This window comes from Osmerus mordax, chromosome 3 (genome assembly GCF_038355195.1).
Source record: "Osmerus mordax isolate fOsmMor3 chromosome 3, fOsmMor3.pri, whole genome shotgun sequence".
In the NCBI taxonomy this organism is placed as follows: domain Eukaryota; kingdom Metazoa; phylum Chordata; class Actinopteri; order Osmeriformes; family Osmeridae; genus Osmerus; species Osmerus mordax.
In genome coordinates, this window is record NC_090052.1 from 19,939,825 (window position 1) to 19,960,306 (window position 20,482).

A 20,482-nucleotide genomic window follows, 5' to 3' on the forward strand; every position below is an offset into this window, starting at 1 on the left:
AGAATGATTGTTGCAATGTTTTACCTGATGAGTAATGTCATCGTGTCAATTAATTTGTTGCCAAACAGAAGCATGGTAAAGCTGTTAAAAGTTATTCTCGCTTAACAAACCACAAAGCCAAACAAACATATAAATGTGTCAACAACATATTGCTGCAGCAGAGGGCGTCATTTTCTTTATGCTCAGAACTATAACTGTTTCCGCCCAACTCCGTTTACATTTTCCAAGATGACGGATCCTACGTCGCCAGAGGATCACTGGAACAAAGTGAGCAGACAGTTATTGAGCTGAAATAGTTTTGATTGCTACAAAAGCAATGAATTTGAACATAAAATACGATTCCAGCAACAAGAGTGTTATGTGACACTTGGATATCAAATGTAATCCCCCGTTTAATTAGCTATAATGCTAGCTGACTGCGCTCGTTAGCTAGTCATGCTAACCACATAGTATCGTGTTGTTATGATCCAATTTGATCGCTGGTGAACGTCTTTACTCCAAGTTTATTGAGGGCTGAAGCCAAGACACTTTCGTTAAGTAATGTGTTAGGTGTAGTTGGTCCAGATCATTAGTGCCAGAAGACCATAGGTGGAGGGGGAAGCATTGACATCATTGATGTCCCAAGTCTGCCCCCGCCCATATTGTTATCAACAAAAAGCAAGTCCAGCAAGTCTGACTCGTAGTTGACTCCACATTGTATGCGCACATTGTAGACAAGTGCATAGACTTCCTTCTATTAATCTCATGTGAACCCAACCCCTCATCCTTTCCACTCTTGTATCCTCTCTCATCTTTACAACTTTGGCTGTTACTTTCCCTGTTATGGCTGACCAGACGGACGGGGCTTTCAGTGACAACGGATTTGAACACAGTAAGTGGCCAACCTTAGTTTTAACGCAGTTCTTTTTGTTTACACGTGCGTGCTGTCATCAAATCCTGATACAATGTGTGTGTTTAGGGATCGTATGTGGTGATGATTACCCAACTATTCCAGAAAGGTAAAATGCGTATGACACAGTCATAATTATGTCTCCTCAAATTTTCCTTTTTTTAGATTTCTTAGAGAATGCAAGAAAAGGTTCTCTGGTTTCCAGGGCAAACAGCATTGGTTCAACAAGTGCCTCCTCTGTGCCAAATACAGGTATCATAACACTAGAATTCAAAATGATTGTTCGGGCTGTTTTTAAACATTGGCTAGTCTATACCCTTCAAAAAGCTTTATTGTACTGTCACATCCATGCCTTTCCAGGTAACCCAGTTCCATTTGCTCATTGTCATGCTACCACAGCGATAAGATGTTTAGTGTAAAGATGAGACCATCTTTGCAGCTCAGACTTAACACCATATCTCCCTCCTTCACCCTCTCCCTCTCTTATCAGATGATGAAGACAGTGACTACAGACACGAGACCACATTTAAGGAGTCGTATAAAGACCGGCGCAGGCAGGCACACACACAGGCGGAGCAGAAACGCAGGGACGCCATCAAGGTTGGGCTTGACAGAGATGGACTAGACACAAGAAGGGGGTGTTCCTTTGTGATTTCGTTGGTTATAACCTGCCCTAAATTTCTGTTTTTGACTCCCAGAAAGGGTACGATGATCTCCAGTCAATAGTGCCTACCTGCCAGCAGCAATCTGACTTAGGGACACAAAAGATCAGCAAGGCCACGGTGCTGCAAAAAAGTAAGGCGATCTCCAACATACAGATCCCTCTGAAAACCACTGCTTTTTTTTCTTCTTTTCCTGTATTGTAAGGTCATCCAGGAGATGCCACACAGATATGGGTTTTAAAGGGCTTAATCAATATCCGAGAAAACGCCATTAGACTTTTGACATGTCAAGACTTTTAATGCCAAGGAGAAGTGGAAATGATTTACTCAGAGTGGGCACCACCCTTTGGCTGTAATGTTTTTGAAGGGGCAAGAAATCCCTGACTGTGGTTCTGCGTTCCCTGCAGCGATTGACTACATACAGTTTCTGCACAAGGAGAAGAAGAAGCAGGAGGAGGAAGTGTCCACGCTGAGGAAGGAAGTGATGGCGCTGAAGATCATGAAAACGTAAGACGTGTGACACTGGTCTCTGCCCTGTTTTAATAGTCATAGACCATTTCCTCACCATATTTACGACACTATATTCACAATGTAAGTATATCGTAAGATTATAGTACATTCGTTGCAATTGTTCTGTGATAGAGTGGTGTGGTAGATGTTGCTTGAAGATCCGGGTGTGTTGCAGGAACTATGAGCACATAGTGAAAGCTCACCAGAACAACCCCCAGCAGGGTGAAGAGCAGGTGTCGGACCAGATCAAGTTCAGCATCTTCCAGAGCATCATGGACTCGCTGTTCCAGTCGTTCAGCAGCTCTGTGTCTGTGAGCAGCTTCCAGGAGCTCTCCGCCTGCACCTTCAGCTGGATCGAGGAGTACTGCAAACCCCAGGTAACGCGCACACAGCACTCACGCGGCGAAATGCTCACGGTTAAGAAAGCATTTTTTCCCCTAACTGTGCATTTAGTTGGTGGTCATTGCTCGTGTTGGAGTTGTACTTCTGCAGAGCCAGCATTGATATGAATGGACAGTAATAGTGTCGTAAGGTGTGCTGATTTGGATCCATGTTTGTGTTCTGTCCTTGACCAGATTCTGAGAGACTTTGTGGTGGGAGTGCTTCGACAGCTCAATGGACAGTTGTACTGAAGCCGACACAGCACAGCTTCAGGACTGGGATGTTGTCAGAGACTGGGCCAAGGGCAGAGCCCAGCTCTGGTCCCTCAGGGTGTGGGAAAGAGAAACCTGTAGCATCAGCTTCACTTCTCCCTTGTAAGCTTCTCTATAATATTCACATATTTAAGTCACTGTCAACTCTATTGAAGCAGAGATCGGCAGCTCTTGTCCTGTGATGTCATGCATTTAGTCTATGAATGGTCTGTTCTGTGGAAGGCCCATACCTCATCTTTACTCATCTAAGGTTTGTGGGTTTGTTAGACTGGTGTTCTCGCACAAGGAAAATCATTATTATTGTTTGTGACTAAGCAATTTTCTGTTAAGTATGTGAATCAATAGAAATTGTATATCTCTGTAATAATTGACAGAAATCTGAATGGGTAAGTCTGGCCATGTGGAACACATATTAGATGTGCATTTTCAGTGTTCATTATGAGCGCAAGTCTTTGGTCCAGATCCATGTTTTATTTGTAATTGGTTTCTCCAGACTATGGCTTGGATGCAGTTCAAAGTTGCATTTGTTCTTGTCCATAATACTCTAAGGTTCATGTGTGGAATGTGTTGTCTTGTGTGTAAACTACTATGTGCAGGTGTTAGAGCTGCATAGAAGACAAGTCCTTTTGTATAAAACATATTTTTACTTTGTGCTTTTAATATTTAAAATGTGCTAAACTGTTCCCATATTTTGTTAGCCTTTAGTTCCCTTTTGGGTTACAAGAGTTCATATTTTAGACAACAAAGCTGAATAATTTTTAAAGACATTTTCAGGAATAAGCCATCTTTGCTGACTGCTGAAGTTTAAATCTAAAATGTGCAAGTTTTTGTTACGTGGAGTGTAGTCCAGATTCAGGTCTCCTTAATGAAAGTGCCTTTGACATTGATTAGAACTTTTGATATTTACTTTCTGTATCAAACTATCATAGTAATAGCTAACCCAAAACGTCAACCTCAGTCCAAATTCAATTATAAAGTGGACACAATTTTAAGTATTTGAATGTTTTGTTTGTCACAAATGTGATTGCTGTTATCGATGTTGTACATTTTTAAATATAGACCTCAATTACAACTTTTCATTCTTTTCATAACACAAATACAACATAATTTGATAAATTGCCATTATATCTGCATTAGCAAATACATTTTACAATTTCAGGTTGTAGTTTTCAATAGGATAATATAAAAAACAAATTCAAACATTGAAGAATGTAACAAAAATAATAATTTGATCTGTGCTCAAGATACTTTGTACCAAACCTGATAGGACCATGTAGGCCAACCTAACAACTGTGAATGGTCCATTTGTGAACTTAAGTCTTTAAAAAGGGATGATTCTGTCGTTGTGTGGTGATTATTATAATGGTATGAATAAATCAGGTCTAATGTTGTTACTATGTTCTATGCATGGATAAAAGAAATTGAGCTATTTTTGTATGAATGATTTTGAATAGCAAAATAAACAATGTTCAAAGTATATCTACAGGGTTCCTGCAGGTTTCAGTAAGTCAAATTTAAGACCTGTGTCCTTTGATCTGTCCTTTGGCATTAAGTAGTGTCATAAGGGCAATTAGACTGTCTTGTAGAAAGTAACTCTGCAGGAACCCTCTGTGGCTCAGTGGGTAAGCATGTGTACCATCGAGTCTACTGCCAAACACAGTACCCCTGGTTCCAATCTCGCTCAGACCAATTGATAATTCATTTAACTGATATCTGTTAAGTAATATATGTTATTTCCAAGTTTATAGAACGGGGACCCCGTGGTGTAGTGGGTTGAGAACAAGGGCCTACACTACAACGACGTGGGTTCAAAACCAGCACAGAGCGTAGTGCCAAACACATCAGTGGGCCCAGATCCCTGTAACCGCAGCGCACTCCCCGACTGTCCAGATCCCCTCTCCCAACCAGGAAAGGCTCAACCAAGAGTCTATTTTTAAGACCCCGCGAAAACCCTGATATGTTTATAGAAACTTTATTCCAAATTATACTTTTGCTAAACATCTTCAGGAAACAAACAAAAGGTATATATACACTGATGTGTCACCATCAAAACACCAAATAAATATGACTTTGTAATGAGCAACATTGAAGAAACTGGAGCAACTAGAAACACGTCCACATTCTGTCATGTACTTGGCACAGCCACCTTGCAGTCCTCATCAGTCTCCACACCAGCTTCTTCCTGAAAATACAGAAAACTTAATGCCAAACACACGACATACAAACACATACTCATGATGAAAATTCTAGAAATATCTTTTAAGACGACAGCAAATGTTGGTCTGTTTCTGAGTGGTCTGAATACTTGCCAGGAACTGCTTCTTGCTCTTAGGGTACCCCTCTAAGATGGCAGAAATCATGTCTGATGCCTGGCAGAGGCAAAGAGCAGGGTAAGTTGAATCACATACATGTTCCTTAAATCCCTTACATCTTCCTGCCTCTCAACCAGAACACATTGCTGTTAGAAGACACAGAGAATGCAAAGTCTTATCAGTCGGTGTTTCTTCTAAGTGATACACATGCTTAAATAGGTAAGACAATATGTCACCAGTCTCTTCCTCTTTTTCCATTCCTTCACATAGATATTCCTGTCTTTGTAAACCTGAGGAGAAATATATGAAATAAAAACATGAATAAAAAAAATAAAAAAGTCCTACATCTTGTAATAAACGGTACATTAAATAAATGTCACTCTGTCAAATAGGAATGGTGCCACCTTCTCCTTCTCTTCTGGAGTGATGTGATTCGTGGCTGATTTGATTTTTTCCAGACGTTCGTGGTACCCTGAGCACTCAGCTTTGAGTTGCTGGATCTCTGACATCATATCTGCTGTAGTTAGTGAGCTGTTGAGCTGCTTGAGCTCTGTGATCACAAAACAATAATGTGATATATTAGAAACATAGAATCAACATGGATATTGTGTAAATGTATGAACTGCTGTGTGTATTTGTTCGGATCCAACTCCGCCCACCTGTTTCTAGCTGTCTGCAGTCTTGAGTGACAGCCTGCACTTTGGTGCTGAGCTCAGATACCCGTGTGTCCATGGCTTTCAGGTCTGCTTCACTCACCTCTGTAAACTGGGCCTGGAGGTGTAATGTGACAGGTTACCTCTATGGTCATTAAACATTGGGATATGGCATGCAAGTATTGACAACAAAGAAATACTTTGGGTATTGTGGTCAACTTGATCATTTATGAATATTGTATCTTGTCGCCCTTGTCTCGCAATCAGTGACTCACTTGATCTGCAAAATAGATCTTTTGCTTGCCATATATCTTCTCTTTGATTTTCCCCTCTTGAGCCAACTGTTCCATGGCTTTAACCACCGCCTATAAGGAGAAGTATTTTGTGATTTTTGTATCAAGCAACCTGTGCTTCGAATTACTATGGTGACACCAGGCATGATATATACGCACCGTCTTTCCTAGTCCATGCTGCTTTTGCAAGTTGCCGAATACATCTTGGGCACTGTACGGGCGATTCTTTTCATTTAAATAGTCAAGAATGAGGGCCATACCTGAGTAACAAACACAATTGAATAGAAATACCTGTCAATTCAGTAATTTGCCATCTCCAGTGTACGATAGCTAGCTAGCTGGCTACCTGATTTCAACGTCATTGGTATCGTAGTGTCAACTAATCTAGTGTCAATACTATCTAGTTAGTTGGCTAGATCCATTACTGTACCAGTCTTGTAGTAGATGATGGCATCTTTAATTTCATTTACATACCTACGTTATCTTTTTTGCTCATTGTTTTGGTGTATAAGTGGGTATAATAAGGACGAGTAACTTTCAGCTCCAAGAATGTGCTTTTACAGCTAGCTACTTGCTGTTTGTACCATTGGTTTGTACTTTCCGCGCGCCAACGTGAAGCACACGCTTTGTTGACGTCATTACCAAAACAAAGGTCTGTGTTCAACACCTTCCATTCTGCGCAACATTTGTGCAAACAGGTCAAGGGAGACGAATCAATCTGCCTTCATTCTTAAAATAAAGGAACGGACAATAAAACCATTAACAAATTAAAAACGACGGCACAATTAAAATATTTCAAACACAATATACAATCAGACCTGTTTATTTAATACGATTTGCACATCAAAACATATCAAAACCAATTACAGAGGAAAATACACTCTACTGTCATATGCCATTATATTGAATACTAGGAAACGGGCCCTGTTCATGGAGTGACATCTTGTTTACACAAACTCCAATCCAAGGAAAACTATTTAAAATCCATCCAAATTCAATCTTTCAAAATAATAGCCTTGTTGGTTTATTTGGGCCAACTACATTTAAAGGGGTAACCAGCAGTTCTACCTTTTGTAAGTAAATCTCCTACAGTCAACATTCTCTATACAACACAACACAAATAATGTAATTGAGCAATTTTTCTTTTCAATAAAAGTCAACTTTCACTTCGTTACAGCTATTTTAGCAAGCCCTAATGTCACCAGTTGAATGAAAAAGGATTCCTATTAGCACTTTTCTCATGAAAATATAACATCAGAATAAAGAGGAGCATTTTGTCTGCCCATCACAGCAAACTCAGTTTAACCTGCACAAAGAACCGAATAATATCCTGCAAACTAAGTGTGAAAGACAAGCACATTTCATCTTGAACATATTTGCACTTTTAGGAAGGCTATCAAGTAGTTTTGTATACCAGCATTGTTTTCACCAATCAATGTAAACATGGCTTCCTGATGTTTTCTAAACATTTTATAAAACATTTATATAATAAACATAAAACATTTTATAAATGTGGTACATGCAGCATGATTTCATAAACGATGTCTAAACTTCAACAGATTGTCTGAGTGGTGTTAGCATATCGAGTCGGTGGCTAAGCCACTCGGGGCGAGAAGCAAGTCAAACCAACACATGGAGAGATGAGGAGACAAGCTGTGGAGGAAAAGAAAAATGACTGTTTCTGTCAGAAAATCAATCAAATGAGTTCATCCAAGGAGCTTTTGGGGAATATCCCATTTGTCTACAAAACCCCACCGCTGAATCCATGGTGTTTCTCAACCATACAACACACCTAAACTACTACACAGATATTGCTAGAACACTTTAGCTTAACACCTACACTACTAAACAACAGGAATGTTATGTTTGGTCCCAAATTCAAAAGCCCTGTGTGTTTTGGCCGCCGGACAGAAAAAGGGAGATGAAGATTTATGGTTTTGTTCTTGTGAGTGGTCATCCAAGTACATTTATTACTTACAGGGGAGTAGTCATTACACATTTGGTGAATACTTCAGTAATGCTGGTTTATGATGCTGGTCTGGGTTTGTAGTTGGAAACTTTGAATTAAGTCATGTTTCTTTACTAGATGTGAAGTAAGTAATTATGCATCCTATTAAAAAAATGATTCAAGGTGATGTATACATTTCATGAATGCTGGTGGACAATACTTTTTGACAATATTTCATATTGCTCAGCCTACAAAAAAAGGGTTTTCAGGATGAAGGTGGCTACAAAGAAAGACTCAGACCGTACACATAGAAAAACAAAAGAAATTAGAAGTACTTCACAGTGATATCAACTGAATCAGAAGTCTGATTGCTAGACTCTAGAATCTCTCTCTCTCTCTCCCCCCCCCACCACACACACACACACACGCACACACACACACACACACACACACACGCACGCGTACGTAAAGGTGCTACTCTCTCACACACACAGCTCACTGTGGCTTCCCCAGTAGGTTGGACAAGAAGCTGGACCCCTGGTTCATCTGCTGACCCCCACCCTGCCCTCCTCCCCGTCCTCCTCCTGCACTCCCCAACGGATCCATCTGGTTCAGCTCAGACTGATCCAGCATTTCAAAGTCCTCCACATCCCAGTCCGTGTCCAGCTCAGAGCTGGACTGCTTGCGGTGGCCCCGCTGGGCCACAGCTCTGGGCTGGCCCTCTCTGCGCCGAGTAGCAGGAGGGCGGGGCTGCAAGGCCCCGGCCAGCGCTGCCTGGATCATGTTGCTCGCTATGACCCCAGCAAGGTCGTCTGCGAAGGTGGAGGCGGGAGGCAGGCCGCTGAGGGACAGTTCGGCGTCCAGGTCCTCCTGGTCGGAGTCCAGATGGGCGTCCAGATCCAGCAGGGCCCCTCGGGGACCAGCCAGGCCCAGACTGGGCAGGCCGATGCTGGTGTCGTCGTCATCCTCCATCAGGGTGGCGTCTGGGTTGATCGAGGGGAAGTCATGGAGATCTCGGGCAAAAGACTCCTCTGCGTCACTGTGTCTGTCCAGGTCTGAGGATTAGAGAGTTAAGAGTGGGTGTTTATGTCGCGCTAGCCAGCAAGGGGCCATGTGAAACGTTGGCGTTCCAGGGAGAAAGGTCCCCGTGTTTGTGTGCGTCTCACCCTCGGAGCCCTCGGTGAGCGGGGTCTGGCCACGGGACAGGTTGAAGGTCCCGTTGTCTGTGTAGGACACCTCGGCGTCCGAATGCTCAGAGTCGGTCAGCGCCAGTTCTTTGGCCGCTGCAGCATCGTCAAACTGAAAAGGACCGCACACACACAGCTGCTTAAACGTATTCATTTCTACACGATCCTCCATTTTACTCCAACTCAGATGTCTCGCTACTTCAATCTAAAAAACTTTTCCCTCATTTTCCCTATTTACAAGCTCGGGGACTACGAGACTCACAGCCATCACTCAATCAAACAGTTAAAGGAAACCTCCGAAACAGTGACTACAGTTCTTGAGTAGGCAGAGTGTAATATAAAGCAGGTGAATTACAGTAGGGCAGAAGGCAGCCAGCTCCTCTTCGCTGTCACTGGCGTCCCCTGAAGCTGCACTGCGGATGGACTTGCGTAGGACTGCAAACCAAACACACCCAGACAAGTTTGAGGTAAGTGTCACAGAGGCACCACCACAGCTATTCCCATGAGTCACTCAGGCAGGGCAAGGGGAGATTAAGTTGCCACTGCTCCCAGGCTGACATGCCAGAGTGCCAGAATGTAGGGTCATTTGGTATCCGACGGAGGATTACACTGCACAATAACAAACCGGAAAGACATACACAGGTCTCTAGACCTTTCCTCAAGAGCACGGGAAAAGTAAAATCTTTTTTTTTCTTCTTTTTTTTTCGAAGACGACTGGCTACAGCGACACACAAAACTTTATTGACACACAGACATCCAGGTTTGTACCCACACTGATTGTCGATGGGCTTTGACATCATGTAGCCGCTTACGCTGAAGTCCAGCCGCTGCAGGACTGGCTCCAGCTTCACACACACACGCTGCACGACCCTGTGATAGGCTGCCAGGGGAGCCAGCAGCACGGCCAGCACTGCAGGCGGACAGGGAGAGGAACTCATCACTACAGCAGAACCCCCTCAACACTGGAATCAACTGACCCCGAGTCTCCCGTGTCATAATAGCGTAGGGAACAGCAGCGTTTGTTGATTGTGTGGGAATACAGTTTGAACTCGGCCGTGACTACACCGTTCGGTGCAGAGGAAGAGAAAGAGGCGAGGCAGCTCGGGGCTTGTAAGAGCTGCTGTTGATTGCTGCGCACGTCACGTCAATACACCTGGCAGGGCGCCCCCGTCCCTGGCTCACTCGCCCGACTAGAAGTAAGGAGATTAGCCAGCGCTCTCTCTCACCGTCTTTCTCTTGCTCCGTCTCTCTCTCTCTCTCCGTCTCTCTCCGTCTGTCTCTCTCTGTCTCTCTCCGTCTCTCCCTCCCTCCCCCTCCCTCTCTTTTCTTCTCTTTCCCTCTCTTTCCCTCTCTCCCTGTCTCTCTCTCGCTGTCTGACCTCCTTAGCTTGCTCACCCTCCCTCCCAGACTGTAATCACCTCACAGACTGGGCCCTGGTACCAGGGCCCCCACAGATCTAGTTTTAACCACCCTATGCATTTTTTAATAAGGGGAGTCAGACTGAGTTTCCCTGCTGCATGGGAGCTCTGAGTAGGGCTCGGGTTAGGAACAGGTGGCGCAGGGCTCTGGTCTGTACTCACCGGCAGAGTAAGAGAGCACCAATCCGGGGATGTAGCGGCCAACAAAGGCCAGGCAGGAGAAGACAGCGCAGGTCAGGAAACAGAACTGAACACCACACAGGACCAAGCAGACAAAGAGAGATCAGACGGAAAGCCTTCACTGTACTCGTAAACACACGGGATCATCGATTGATGTGTAGAGCATGTGTGTGTGTGTTGATGTGTAGAGCATGTGTGTGTGTGTTGATGTGTAGAGCATGTGTGTGTGTGTGTGTTGATGTGTAGAGCATGTGTGTGTGTTGATGTGTAGAGCATGTGTGTGTGTTGATGTGTAGAGCATGTGTGTGTGTGTGTTGATGTGTAGAGCATGTGTGTGTGTTGATGTGTAGAGCATGTGTGTGTGTTGATGTGTAGAGCATGTGTGTGTGTTGATGTGTAGAGCATGTGTGTGTGTGTCGAACATGCCGCGGCGTCAGATAATGAGGACCGAAGCAGGCCAGGACACAGGAGTGCAGAGATCACGGGGGTCGCCGAGCCTCACCTTTGCAGGGTTGCGTTGCTTGAACAGCACAACGCTTGAAGCGAAAGCCATTCCGGAGACCCAAACCTCAGCCATGTGATGGCAAAGCTCAGGGACACTGACCACCCCGGGCTGCACCAGGCCCCAGCTGAACACAACAACAACAACAACCACTACATCAAACCTCTGGAAACACAGCCTGAATTGAGAATGGGAATCCTTTGAATACATACCTTTCGTTTTCAGATTCATCTTGTTTTTTGACTGTGGGAGAAAAGAAAACGATTAGCTTGACAAAGAGGCAGCAGATAGTTAGTACCTTACAGCAGTAACCAGATCCACCATCTCGCGTCGTTAATTTAATGATCGGCAATCATTACTAGACAGACTATAAAGTGCATAATGTGCCAAAGCTTTAGATATATTCGGCCACATAACACAGTGTACTTAAATCACTTATAATACTCTTTCACACCACCTCGGATCTCAGGCCAGATCTTATTCCTCCAGACATCCACACAGACAGCCACCACCAGGCCCGAGGCCAGCAGGAAGACCACACGCAGTGAGGACAGGGCAAAGAACCTGGAAGAGAGACGACACCGTTTGTAAAGGACGCCTCAAATGAAATGACTCCATAAAAGATGATTTAGAGGCTAGCAGCAGGTGATAGATAGTGGCCCACTTGTTAAGGCAAACCGCCACTCGGGATTCAATGAAAAAGACAGCTGTCGTCCACCATTGTCTAGGTGTCAGGAACACCCTTTGTGGACGGTTATGCAGTTGGCAGTTAGGCAGAAAAACTAAACAAAACCTGAGTTGTGTGTCGTTCTCTATCTCTGTGAAGGACTGAGTGTGTTTGTCTTGTAGTAGTTAGGTGTGCACTATGATAACAACAGACTTATCAGTTTCATTTTCATTTCACAACTCATACAAGAATTTTGACCAGGGTGATGCAGGCTTGTTTGTGATTATTTTGAACGGCTAATTGTTGCCCTAATGCCCAAGGATTATGGTTTACATGGTTAGAGACTGTTAGGCTAAAGCTACACAAAGCCATGCATGTCTGCTGTCTAATCACTACATTACAGATTAGACAAGCTACAATTGTATTTGTTGACAAGCACTTGACAGGTACTTGATAGGCACCTTCCCACTACTGCAATCCCCGTCCAACATGCGTGGGACACATGGGGCTCTTTTGGCAGATACTTCTCTACTGTGTGTGTACTGAAGCACAAGTAAAGGGGAGAGAAAACTGAGGGGCTGAAATGCTTAGTGGACTAATCGAATAAAGGCTGCATGCCTGAACTGGGTGAACGGGCCTGTCGAACTCCCTCCCTCCCTCTCTCTCTCTCTCCCTCCCTCTCTCCCTCACTCTCCCTCCCTCCGGCTTCAGGTCAACCACTGCACCGCCAAACACAACACACAAATGGTCACTAAGAAGTCGGTTTAAGGATTTTACAAGGTTGTCCCACTTTTTACAAATGGTGGGGAGCTATGGAGACTTGATGAAGGTTCCAGTAGGCAGATTATGATTCGGTTTGTATGGCAAGTGCAGGACAGTATTGACCTGCCTGTCAAAAGTCAATAATAATCCCGAGTTTAATGAACTGGAATTTATTGGAACATGCAATCTGAGTGTTGCCCTGTCTATGCCACTTGTAAATAATCATCAATTAGCTGAAGCAAGGCAGTCAACGATGATTCTGCATGTTTGCTTCACCGTCTTTGGCATAGTTTATTATGAACAACCCATTGATGTGCTGCAGTCATAGGTGGCATTCATCGTTTGTGAATTATGCATGGGCTGTCATGTCCAATTAAGTATTCTGGCAAATGGGGATTAGTAAACCTATTCAACAAACAATTACGACCTACATTTTACTAAGATGAAGATTAATACTGTATCTCCATAGAATTAAAAAGTTTATATACCAAGCATCTATATGAGCAGCGGTAGACACATGCTGCTTTACTGTAGCGTTCTTGCAGCACTGGCGAGGTGTGAGGGTCGTCAATAAATAAGACTTTTACAAATGGCTTTGGTAAAGTAATGTTATCAGGACTGTAGCATGTAAAAGGGGAAGGTAGTTATAATCGTTATCCAACAGGTCTACAAACATTTCTGACATAATACAAAAGTAGAGTCAACAACTCACCAAAACACAAAGTTGACCACTGCGAACAGTAAAACGCTTTGAAATGGTCTTTCCCACACCAGGACGGACTGCAGGTAGGTCAGCACAGGCTCGTACGGCCCCAACCTCTCTTGCAGTGAGGCTTTGACAAGCCGAACCTGGCCATCTCTCTCGCTGGAATATGGTCGACTCCGCAATCCAGTATTACTCGAACCCTGCTTTACTGAACATTCTCCCTTGGTTCCATCTCCTGCACCGCCTGTGTGCGCCATTTTAGCGTCTCACGTTGATAAAAATGAAGCCTGTAAAAATAATAGGTTGTCGGTCATATACAGTAGCTAGCTAGCTGTCTTGAGAGCTAGACTCAATGCAAATAACAGCTCCTTGCTAATAGCAAGCTAGCTTGTGCAGTGTTGTTGAACCCGTGCATGGTATCGTTGAGCCAAGTCAATGTCAATGATCATGTCCAAGCTATCAAAGTCTGCTTTTTAGCTCATATCAATCTTACAGTTAGGATACAACCCTTACATTCAGCAAATTATTAACTATTTGTCAAATAAAATGAGTTGACACCTACTTGGCTACTTGGTCATGGTTGAAGAAAATGATTGTGCTGTGTGTTGACAATATGGCGTCACTTCAGACAGCTGGCTACCTAATGTTATACTATTTTTCCTACAAGGCTAGGTCGACTCGTTTTAGTATAATCTGGTAATTGGTTGTCATGTGACCGGCGTCTGGTGCTCAAGAATCAAACCACAACGTCTGCTCGGCGTCGATACGGGGCAGTCCGTGTTGTAAGAACGACGTTGTAAATTAATGCGATATGAGTGCACCCTTAAACATAGCATACAAACAGCATCACCATGTAATTCAAATTTTAAAAACGCCTATACTAGTTGCATTAAAAATAGAACATTAATTTATTCAGTAATTAACCGTTATTTTAAGATACGCATGAACGACAACAGGATATAAATATTCGAGTGGTAGTTTTATAGAAGCCGCTGCACAAATCTGGCGCAATTGGGAACTCCAAACATGCGAATCTCAGTTCGCGCGTGGTACGCTTCCGGTTTGCCATTAGTCGTTGGTGACTGTACTGCAGTATTTGTGTTGTTACCAAGCGGGAAGCAAACCAGGGAAGGGGTGGATAGTTACGTCTTTCTATTTCGAGGAGGATCAGTGTAAAGGGCAACATGCCACGAGAAATTATAACACTTCAACTTGGACAATGTGGAAACCAAAGTAAGGCCATGTCTTGCTACTGCTAGCTTTGGTTTACGTTACTCAGCTATGTTTGGCTAACTGGCTACTACTGTACTGCTTATGTGTCTAACTTGTTAGCTTTATAGTTCTAATTTTGCTATTTAATGAGTTCTTTTTTCTTGCAGTTGGTTTTGAGTTTTGGAAGCAACTATGTGCAGAACATGGTATCAGTCCGGAGGGGATTGTGGAAGAATTTGCAACTGAAGGCACTGACAGAAAAGACGTCTTCTTCTATCAGGTAGACAGCTAATGTTAGCTACTGCTAACCACAACCGAACATTTCAGTCAGTGCACACACAGCAATTGTGCAGTGTCAATGAGGACGAGGTAGCGCTCTCTAGCTAGCCAGTTATAATTACTAATCTACTAGTGCTATTGAAAATATGTCGCTGCAAACAAGCGATTACATTTAAGTGAATCGGCTAGGCTAGCATAGTTGTGACAACAACAAACAATGTGCTGTAGCAACTACCAATCTGAGCTGTCTTCCAAAGCTAATATGGTACACACCTCTAGGGAAAGTGCTGGTAGTGTAGGCGACTGTACTATATTCAAATCCACCGGATGGCGCAGTTGTATTACGTACAACAGCGGCACATATCTCAAGGACCATTCAACGTTTGAACTACGCTAATCATTATGGGTTTGCGTCTTATAGAAACATGCATCCTAACCTCCTAATTCAACTGATAGGCTGATGATGAACACTACATCCCACGTGCTGTGCTATTGGATCTGGAGCCCAGGGTGATCCACTCCATCCTCAACTCTCCATATGCTAACCTGTACAACCCGGAGAACATCTACCTGTCTGAGCATGGAGGAGGAGCCGGGAACAACTGGGCCAGCGGCTTCTCACAGGTGACTTCATGATGAGCACGGATCCTAATGTAAATGACTTGTAATGTAACACATAATAGTGGAGATGATTATTACAAAGAGGACATACTCGTTTGTCCTTCACTTTGAAGTGCTTTTTTGTTGTTGGAAGTCTTTGCATTTGCAAAGTGTAGATTGTAGATTACACAATATAAACTACAATTTCAGTGGCATGTCAAATTAAGTATTGGTCTTTTGCAGGGTGAGAAAATCCATGAAGAAATATTTGATATCATCGACCGAGAGGCCGACGGCAGTGACAGTTTGGAGGCAAGCCCACTCTGTCTTCTCAATCCCTGATTGGTCCTTTCATGTTGTAGGGGTTTGAGGGAGGGTTGTGGTGTTGCAAGTACACCCATTTGGGGTGTGTGTGTGTGTAGCACATACCCAGCAGTTCTGCTGTGGTGGGAAGTATTTTATCGTTCATTATAGAATGAGGAACTTGTTATTTCTAGACAAAAAAATCCTTCTGCCAGTCGCTTTCCTTAAAACAACAGTTAAGTTTCCAGCCTGAGGTCTATACAATTTCTGTTGCCTGTTCTTGTCATTACCCTACATTATTATTTAGTGTGTGTGTGGGGAGAGAAGCGGGGTGGCGGAACTGTGTGTGGGCAGGGTGTGGCAGGCCGGGTGTGGCACGCAGGGTGTATGGTGATAATAGCTGGCCTGGAGATGAGGGCAGGTATTACAAGCCTGTCTAGGGGAGAGATGGCCTATTTGTGGGGTGGGGCTCCCCTCCCACCTCCATGCTGTAAAAGAGGGAAAAAAAGGGCTGGCTCACACACTTATGACGTGGCACCCAGCTGGAGCTATTAAACTGTACATTAACAGGTTTCCCCCCCCCCCTGTTGTAATAGGGGTTTGTCCTGTGTCATTCCATTGCTGGGGGAACTGGCTCCGGGCTTGGAAGTTACCTTTTGGAGAGGCTAAATGACAGGTGTGAATATTGAACTACACACACACACGGAACATCAATTTGAAATGCTAGTTTAAGATCAACAAGCAGTATGTTTGCTCTTATTCTTTGGCCTGGGGTGTGACTTTTTCTCTCCCTCTCTGCCTCTTTCTCTCTCTCTTTCTCTCTCTCTCTTTCTCTCCCTCTCCGCCTCTCTTTCTCTCTCTTTCTCTCCCTCTCCGCCTCTCTTTCTCTCCCTCTCCGCCTCTCTCTCTCTCCGCCTCTCTCTCTCTCTCTCTCTCTGATCCCTAGGTATCCTAAGAAGCTGGTGCAGACCTACTCTGTGTTCCCCAACCAGGATGAGATGAGCGACGTGGTTGTGCAGCCCTACAACTCCCTTCTGACCCTGAAGAGGCTCACCCAGAACGCCGACTGTGTGGTGCGTGTGTGACAGATATACAGTACACCCATACACTCGCAGCTAGATCATGTTGGCCCTGCTGTGACGCGGAGAGGTAGATAAACATTGAATTCCTGGAAAAAGAAGATCACATTAGAGCCGGACATCAAATGCAGTTATATAACTGTCGTGTATATATATAAATATTTTCTTTTTTTTACAGAAATGTCCTCTTGTGCCCTTGTCGTGAGAGGGACAGTCAGACAGAGGGACGTTTCTATGGCCTCTGAATTGTTACTTACATACCCGATTCAAAACAAGTTCTCTAAATACTCATTATAAATCCATTCGTTTTCCTCTGGTCTCCAACATGCTCCCTGCCTGGAAACCCCAGCTCCTAGATGAGAGGCAAGAACTCACCTATTAAGGCCACAAGGCCAGTGGATCATTCTTACTTGGTAACGATTTGTGCTGGAACAGCTCGTTTTGAGTGCTGTGCTGGGTAGGCTAATACTGGAACAGCCGGTGAGTACCCGCGTCGAGGCATTACGTCTCCGAGTGATTCAATCTGCAGTCTTGGATTGATGCTCGTATTCGTCGGAGATGCTCTTGACAGTCTAATAGTGTTTCCCCTCTAATATCAACTTCCTCCATGAGCTTGCATAAGGCCCTTAGGTTTATTGGGTTAGCCAGAGAGCTAATAGAATTTGCGGAAGAATTGGTGCCCCTGTTTGTGGGTGTACAGTGGTGCCTCTCTGTGCAGTCCCGACACAGCAGCACACTGTGCTCCAGCTAGCTGCCCAGCAGGCCTGGAGGGCCCTGGTCTGATCAAAGCCCACTGTCAACCTGCTCAGCTATGTGGCTCGTCCGTCCGTGCTCCATGTCCCTCTGTGGGCCTCTCACGTCTGCCTCGATTAGCATCTTCCTTCCTCTCACACCCTCTCTCCCTTGATTTGTATTGTGTGTGTGTGTGTGTGTGTCAGGTGGTGCTGGATAACACAGCTCTGAATCGCATCGCCACAGACAGGCTGCACATCCAGAACCCCTCTTTCTCCCAGATCAACCAGCTGGTGAGTGATTGACAGCCGTCCCGTTGGCCCCTGGAGCGGTCCCCTCCCTAATTGGTCTCGCTAGGTCTTGTTTGCCGTCGAACGTTGGGAAAGTTCAGTGTAGGATTAACAAACTAGTCGGACAAGTCACTCCCGTCAGACTGAATCTCACTACCCTGTCATTTGGAATACAGGCAAACATTGTGTGTTTTTGTCAGCCGGGAAGGCGGTATCCCCTCAACACTCGTGGTAAAACTGGAAGGTGCCTTCCCCTGACAGGTATCCACCATCATGTCTGCCAGCACAACCACCCTGCGCTACCCAGGGTACATGAACAACGACCTGATTGGCCTGATCGCCTCCCTCATCCCCACGCCCCGCCTCCACTTCCTCATGACCGGCTACACCCCGCTCACCACGGACCAATCGGTACGTCGTTTTGGCCAGTGGCCTTAACGCGAGTCTTCCATGCCGTGTCTGTCCCAAGCTGTTGTGGACTGACTGATAATGGGCGTGCCCCGCTGCCTCTCCTCCTGACGCTCGCAGGTGGCCAGCGTGAGGAAGACCACCGTGCTGGACGTGATGAGGAGGCTACTGCAGCCCAAGAATGTCATGGTGTCCACGGGCAGAGACCGGCAGACCAACCACTGCTACATCGCCATCCTCAACATCATCCAGGGAGAGGTGGACCCCACGCAGGTGAGAGAGAGAGAGAGAGAGACACAGACACCGTGCTTCACCAGCCTCCAAAGTTCAACCCGGTTCCTCATGTTTGTTTACAAGCTGTGGTATTGTGCTTGTTTACACACTGAGCGCAGGTCCACAAGAGTCTCCAGAGGATCCGGGAGCGCAAGCTCGCCAGTTTCATCCCCTGGGGCCCGGCCAGCATCCAGGTAGCTCTGTCCAGGAAGTCCCCTTACCTCCCCTCAGCCCACCGCGTCAGTGGCCTGATGATGGCCAACCACACCAGCATCTCCTGCGTAAGTCCTGCTCCAAAACCTCCTCACTCAGACCGCCTTGTATTGTGCAGACCGCCTAGGGAATAGCATGTTCTGCGCACTGTAACCAGACTGAAAATAGATGGAGGAGGAGGAATGTGTCTGAACAGAGTGGTCAGTACGGTGGTAAGTGACTTCCCATAGAAAGATGATGAGCGGCAGGGGAATGGGTCAACGACAAACCGAGCCTGCTCACGCCGCCGTCCCCTCTCCTCGTCCACAGCTGTTCGAGCGGACGTGCAAGCAGTACGACAAGCTGCGCAAGCGCGAGGCCTTCCTGGAGCAGTTCCGCAAGGAGGACATCTTCAAGGAGAACTTCGACGAGCTGGACAACTCGCGCGAGGTGGTGCAGCAGCTGATCGACGAGTACAGCGCGGCCACGCGGCCAGACTACATCTCCTGGGGCACCCAGGAGCCGGCGGGACCCTAGTCCCACCCTGCCGTCACAGCAGGGACCGGGGCTGAGTCGGTGTGCTCTCCCCTGGGCCAGCCACACCCCCCCCCCCCCCCACCGATGGTTACATCTGTGCCTCTACCCCGACCCCCACCGATGGTTATGGAATAGTAGTGAATAGTCTGCTCTTTTTCTCTCTCGTTCTCCTCATATTACTGTTTTGACATGACGGAAGAGAACTCGGTCACTTTGTTTTGCTCTGTTCTGAAACTGTAACTGTGCACTGCGTTTTGAGTTGTGCTTTGGAAGTGACTTTTCAAACAGCAGTCTGGACACGTCATGAACCGGCTGTCCTGACTTGAACTTCCATCTGTATCTCAACAAACAAGTGGTATGCAGTGTTGCAGTCACACAATCCTCCAATCATCATCAGATAATCTGCCTTTCAGATTAGGCTCAAGTCTGATGAATAAGCCTTCCGTTGCTGCTGTATATACTTCGCTGGACCATCACTGATTTTATATCGCACCAAACGCCTCTTATCAGTATTTAGGGGTAAACATTTACTCAGCAAAGTCCCTCCTGTGCATTTGACATACCCCCCCCCCCCCCCTTTGTGGACAAACTACTTCTGTTCACTAGTGTAATTGTTCATTTCAACATCTCTACCTAGTGCCTGTATGTCTACCTTCGGAATTATTTTATCTATAGAGTCCTCTCCTATTGCACCCAAATGTATATACCGTTTCATGTTGGCTGGACCTGTGTAAAGTAATAAAGTTGTTTTTTTCTACAATCTTTGGCTCTGGCGGCTAAACACTCAAAAGCAATGTCCAGTATGGTCATAATCCAAGTTGTGCCTGGGTCGAAACCCATCCTACCTTACCTGGAGCAGCACATCCTAACGGTAAGGCTCACCCCCCCCCCCCCCCCCCCCCCGGGGGACGTAGTTCACTTTGACACGCTCGTGCAAGCAGAGACACTCAACCTGAGAAGCCATGCAGACTGAGGCAGCGTTTGGGGCCGGGGCCAGAGATCACCACCCTGCAAGGCCTCTCTGGTGGCCATGCAGACTGCTTGGCCTGGAACAAACACACTGTAGATGTGTGTCAACAATAACGCCACCAACAAAAGAATATGGTACAATGGTTCTCCTTTTTTATTAATTACATACAGTATTTATAGATTTGTATTGCACATTCAAGTTAGTTTGACAAACAATAGTGCAATTAACTATACACACACACACACAGGTACCATGCAGAGTAAAA

At 45.3% G+C, this 20,482-nt stretch overlaps 4 protein-coding genes across 5 annotated transcripts; 2 read left to right on the top strand and 2 right to left on the bottom strand.

The window, feature by feature from the left end:
- Positions 1-223: 223 nt before the first annotated feature.
- On the top strand, positions 224-2,865 carry mlx (MAX dimerization protein MLX). The gene is made up of 8 exons (XM_067232981.1): positions 224-267; positions 835-871; positions 1,055-1,141; positions 1,380-1,489; positions 1,588-1,684; positions 1,959-2,058; positions 2,237-2,438; positions 2,637-2,865. The coding sequence occupies exons 1-8, from the start codon at positions 229-231 to the stop codon at positions 2,691-2,693; spliced, it is 729 nt and encodes a 242-aa protein (XP_067089082.1). The 5' UTR covers positions 224-228; the 3' UTR covers positions 2,694-2,865.
- Positions 2,866-4,724: 1,859 nt separating this feature from the next.
- psmc3ip (PSMC3 interacting protein) lies at positions 4,725-6,545 on the bottom strand. Of its 2 annotated transcripts, none has more exons than XM_067233396.1 (8): positions 6,447-6,545; positions 6,132-6,232; positions 5,955-6,044; positions 5,686-5,797; positions 5,431-5,576; positions 5,263-5,316; positions 5,024-5,083; positions 4,725-4,896 (listed from the first exon to the last, which is right to left on the bottom strand). In XM_067233396.1, exons 1-8 carry the CDS (start codon positions 6,466-6,468, stop codon positions 4,840-4,842), a joined length of 642 nt encoding a protein of 213 aa, XP_067089497.1. In that variant the 5' UTR covers positions 6,469-6,545; the 3' UTR covers positions 4,725-4,839. The 2 variants fall into 2 exon arrangements, with proteins under 2 accessions (XP_067089497.1, XP_067089499.1); XM_067233398.1 differs by having other exon boundaries at positions 4,725-4,892; positions 5,020-5,083.
- A 1,801-nt stretch (positions 6,546-8,346) lies between these two features.
- Positions 8,347-13,976, bottom strand: retreg3 (reticulophagy regulator family member 3). The gene is made up of 10 exons (XM_067233245.1): positions 13,905-13,976; positions 13,349-13,629; positions 11,665-11,771; positions 11,420-11,450; positions 11,208-11,334; positions 10,688-10,772; positions 9,880-10,017; positions 9,463-9,542; positions 9,087-9,219; positions 8,347-8,975 (listed from the first exon to the last, which is right to left on the bottom strand). The coding sequence occupies exons 2-10, from the start codon at positions 13,597-13,599 to the stop codon at positions 8,416-8,418; spliced, it is 1,512 nt and encodes a 503-aa protein (XP_067089346.1). The 5' UTR covers positions 13,600-13,629; positions 13,905-13,976; the 3' UTR covers positions 8,347-8,415.
- A 464-nt stretch (positions 13,977-14,440) lies between these two features.
- Positions 14,441-20,001, top strand: tubg1 (tubulin, gamma 1). The gene is made up of 11 exons (XM_067232659.1): positions 14,441-14,575; positions 14,722-14,834; positions 15,290-15,457; positions 15,677-15,745; positions 16,333-16,412; positions 16,683-16,809; positions 17,754-17,840; positions 18,099-18,248; positions 18,366-18,518; positions 18,638-18,799; positions 19,041-20,001. The coding sequence occupies exons 1-11, from the start codon at positions 14,527-14,529 to the stop codon at positions 19,245-19,247; spliced, it is 1,365 nt and encodes a 454-aa protein (XP_067088760.1). The 5' UTR covers positions 14,441-14,526; the 3' UTR covers positions 19,248-20,001.
- Positions 20,002-20,482: the final 481 nt, after the last annotated feature.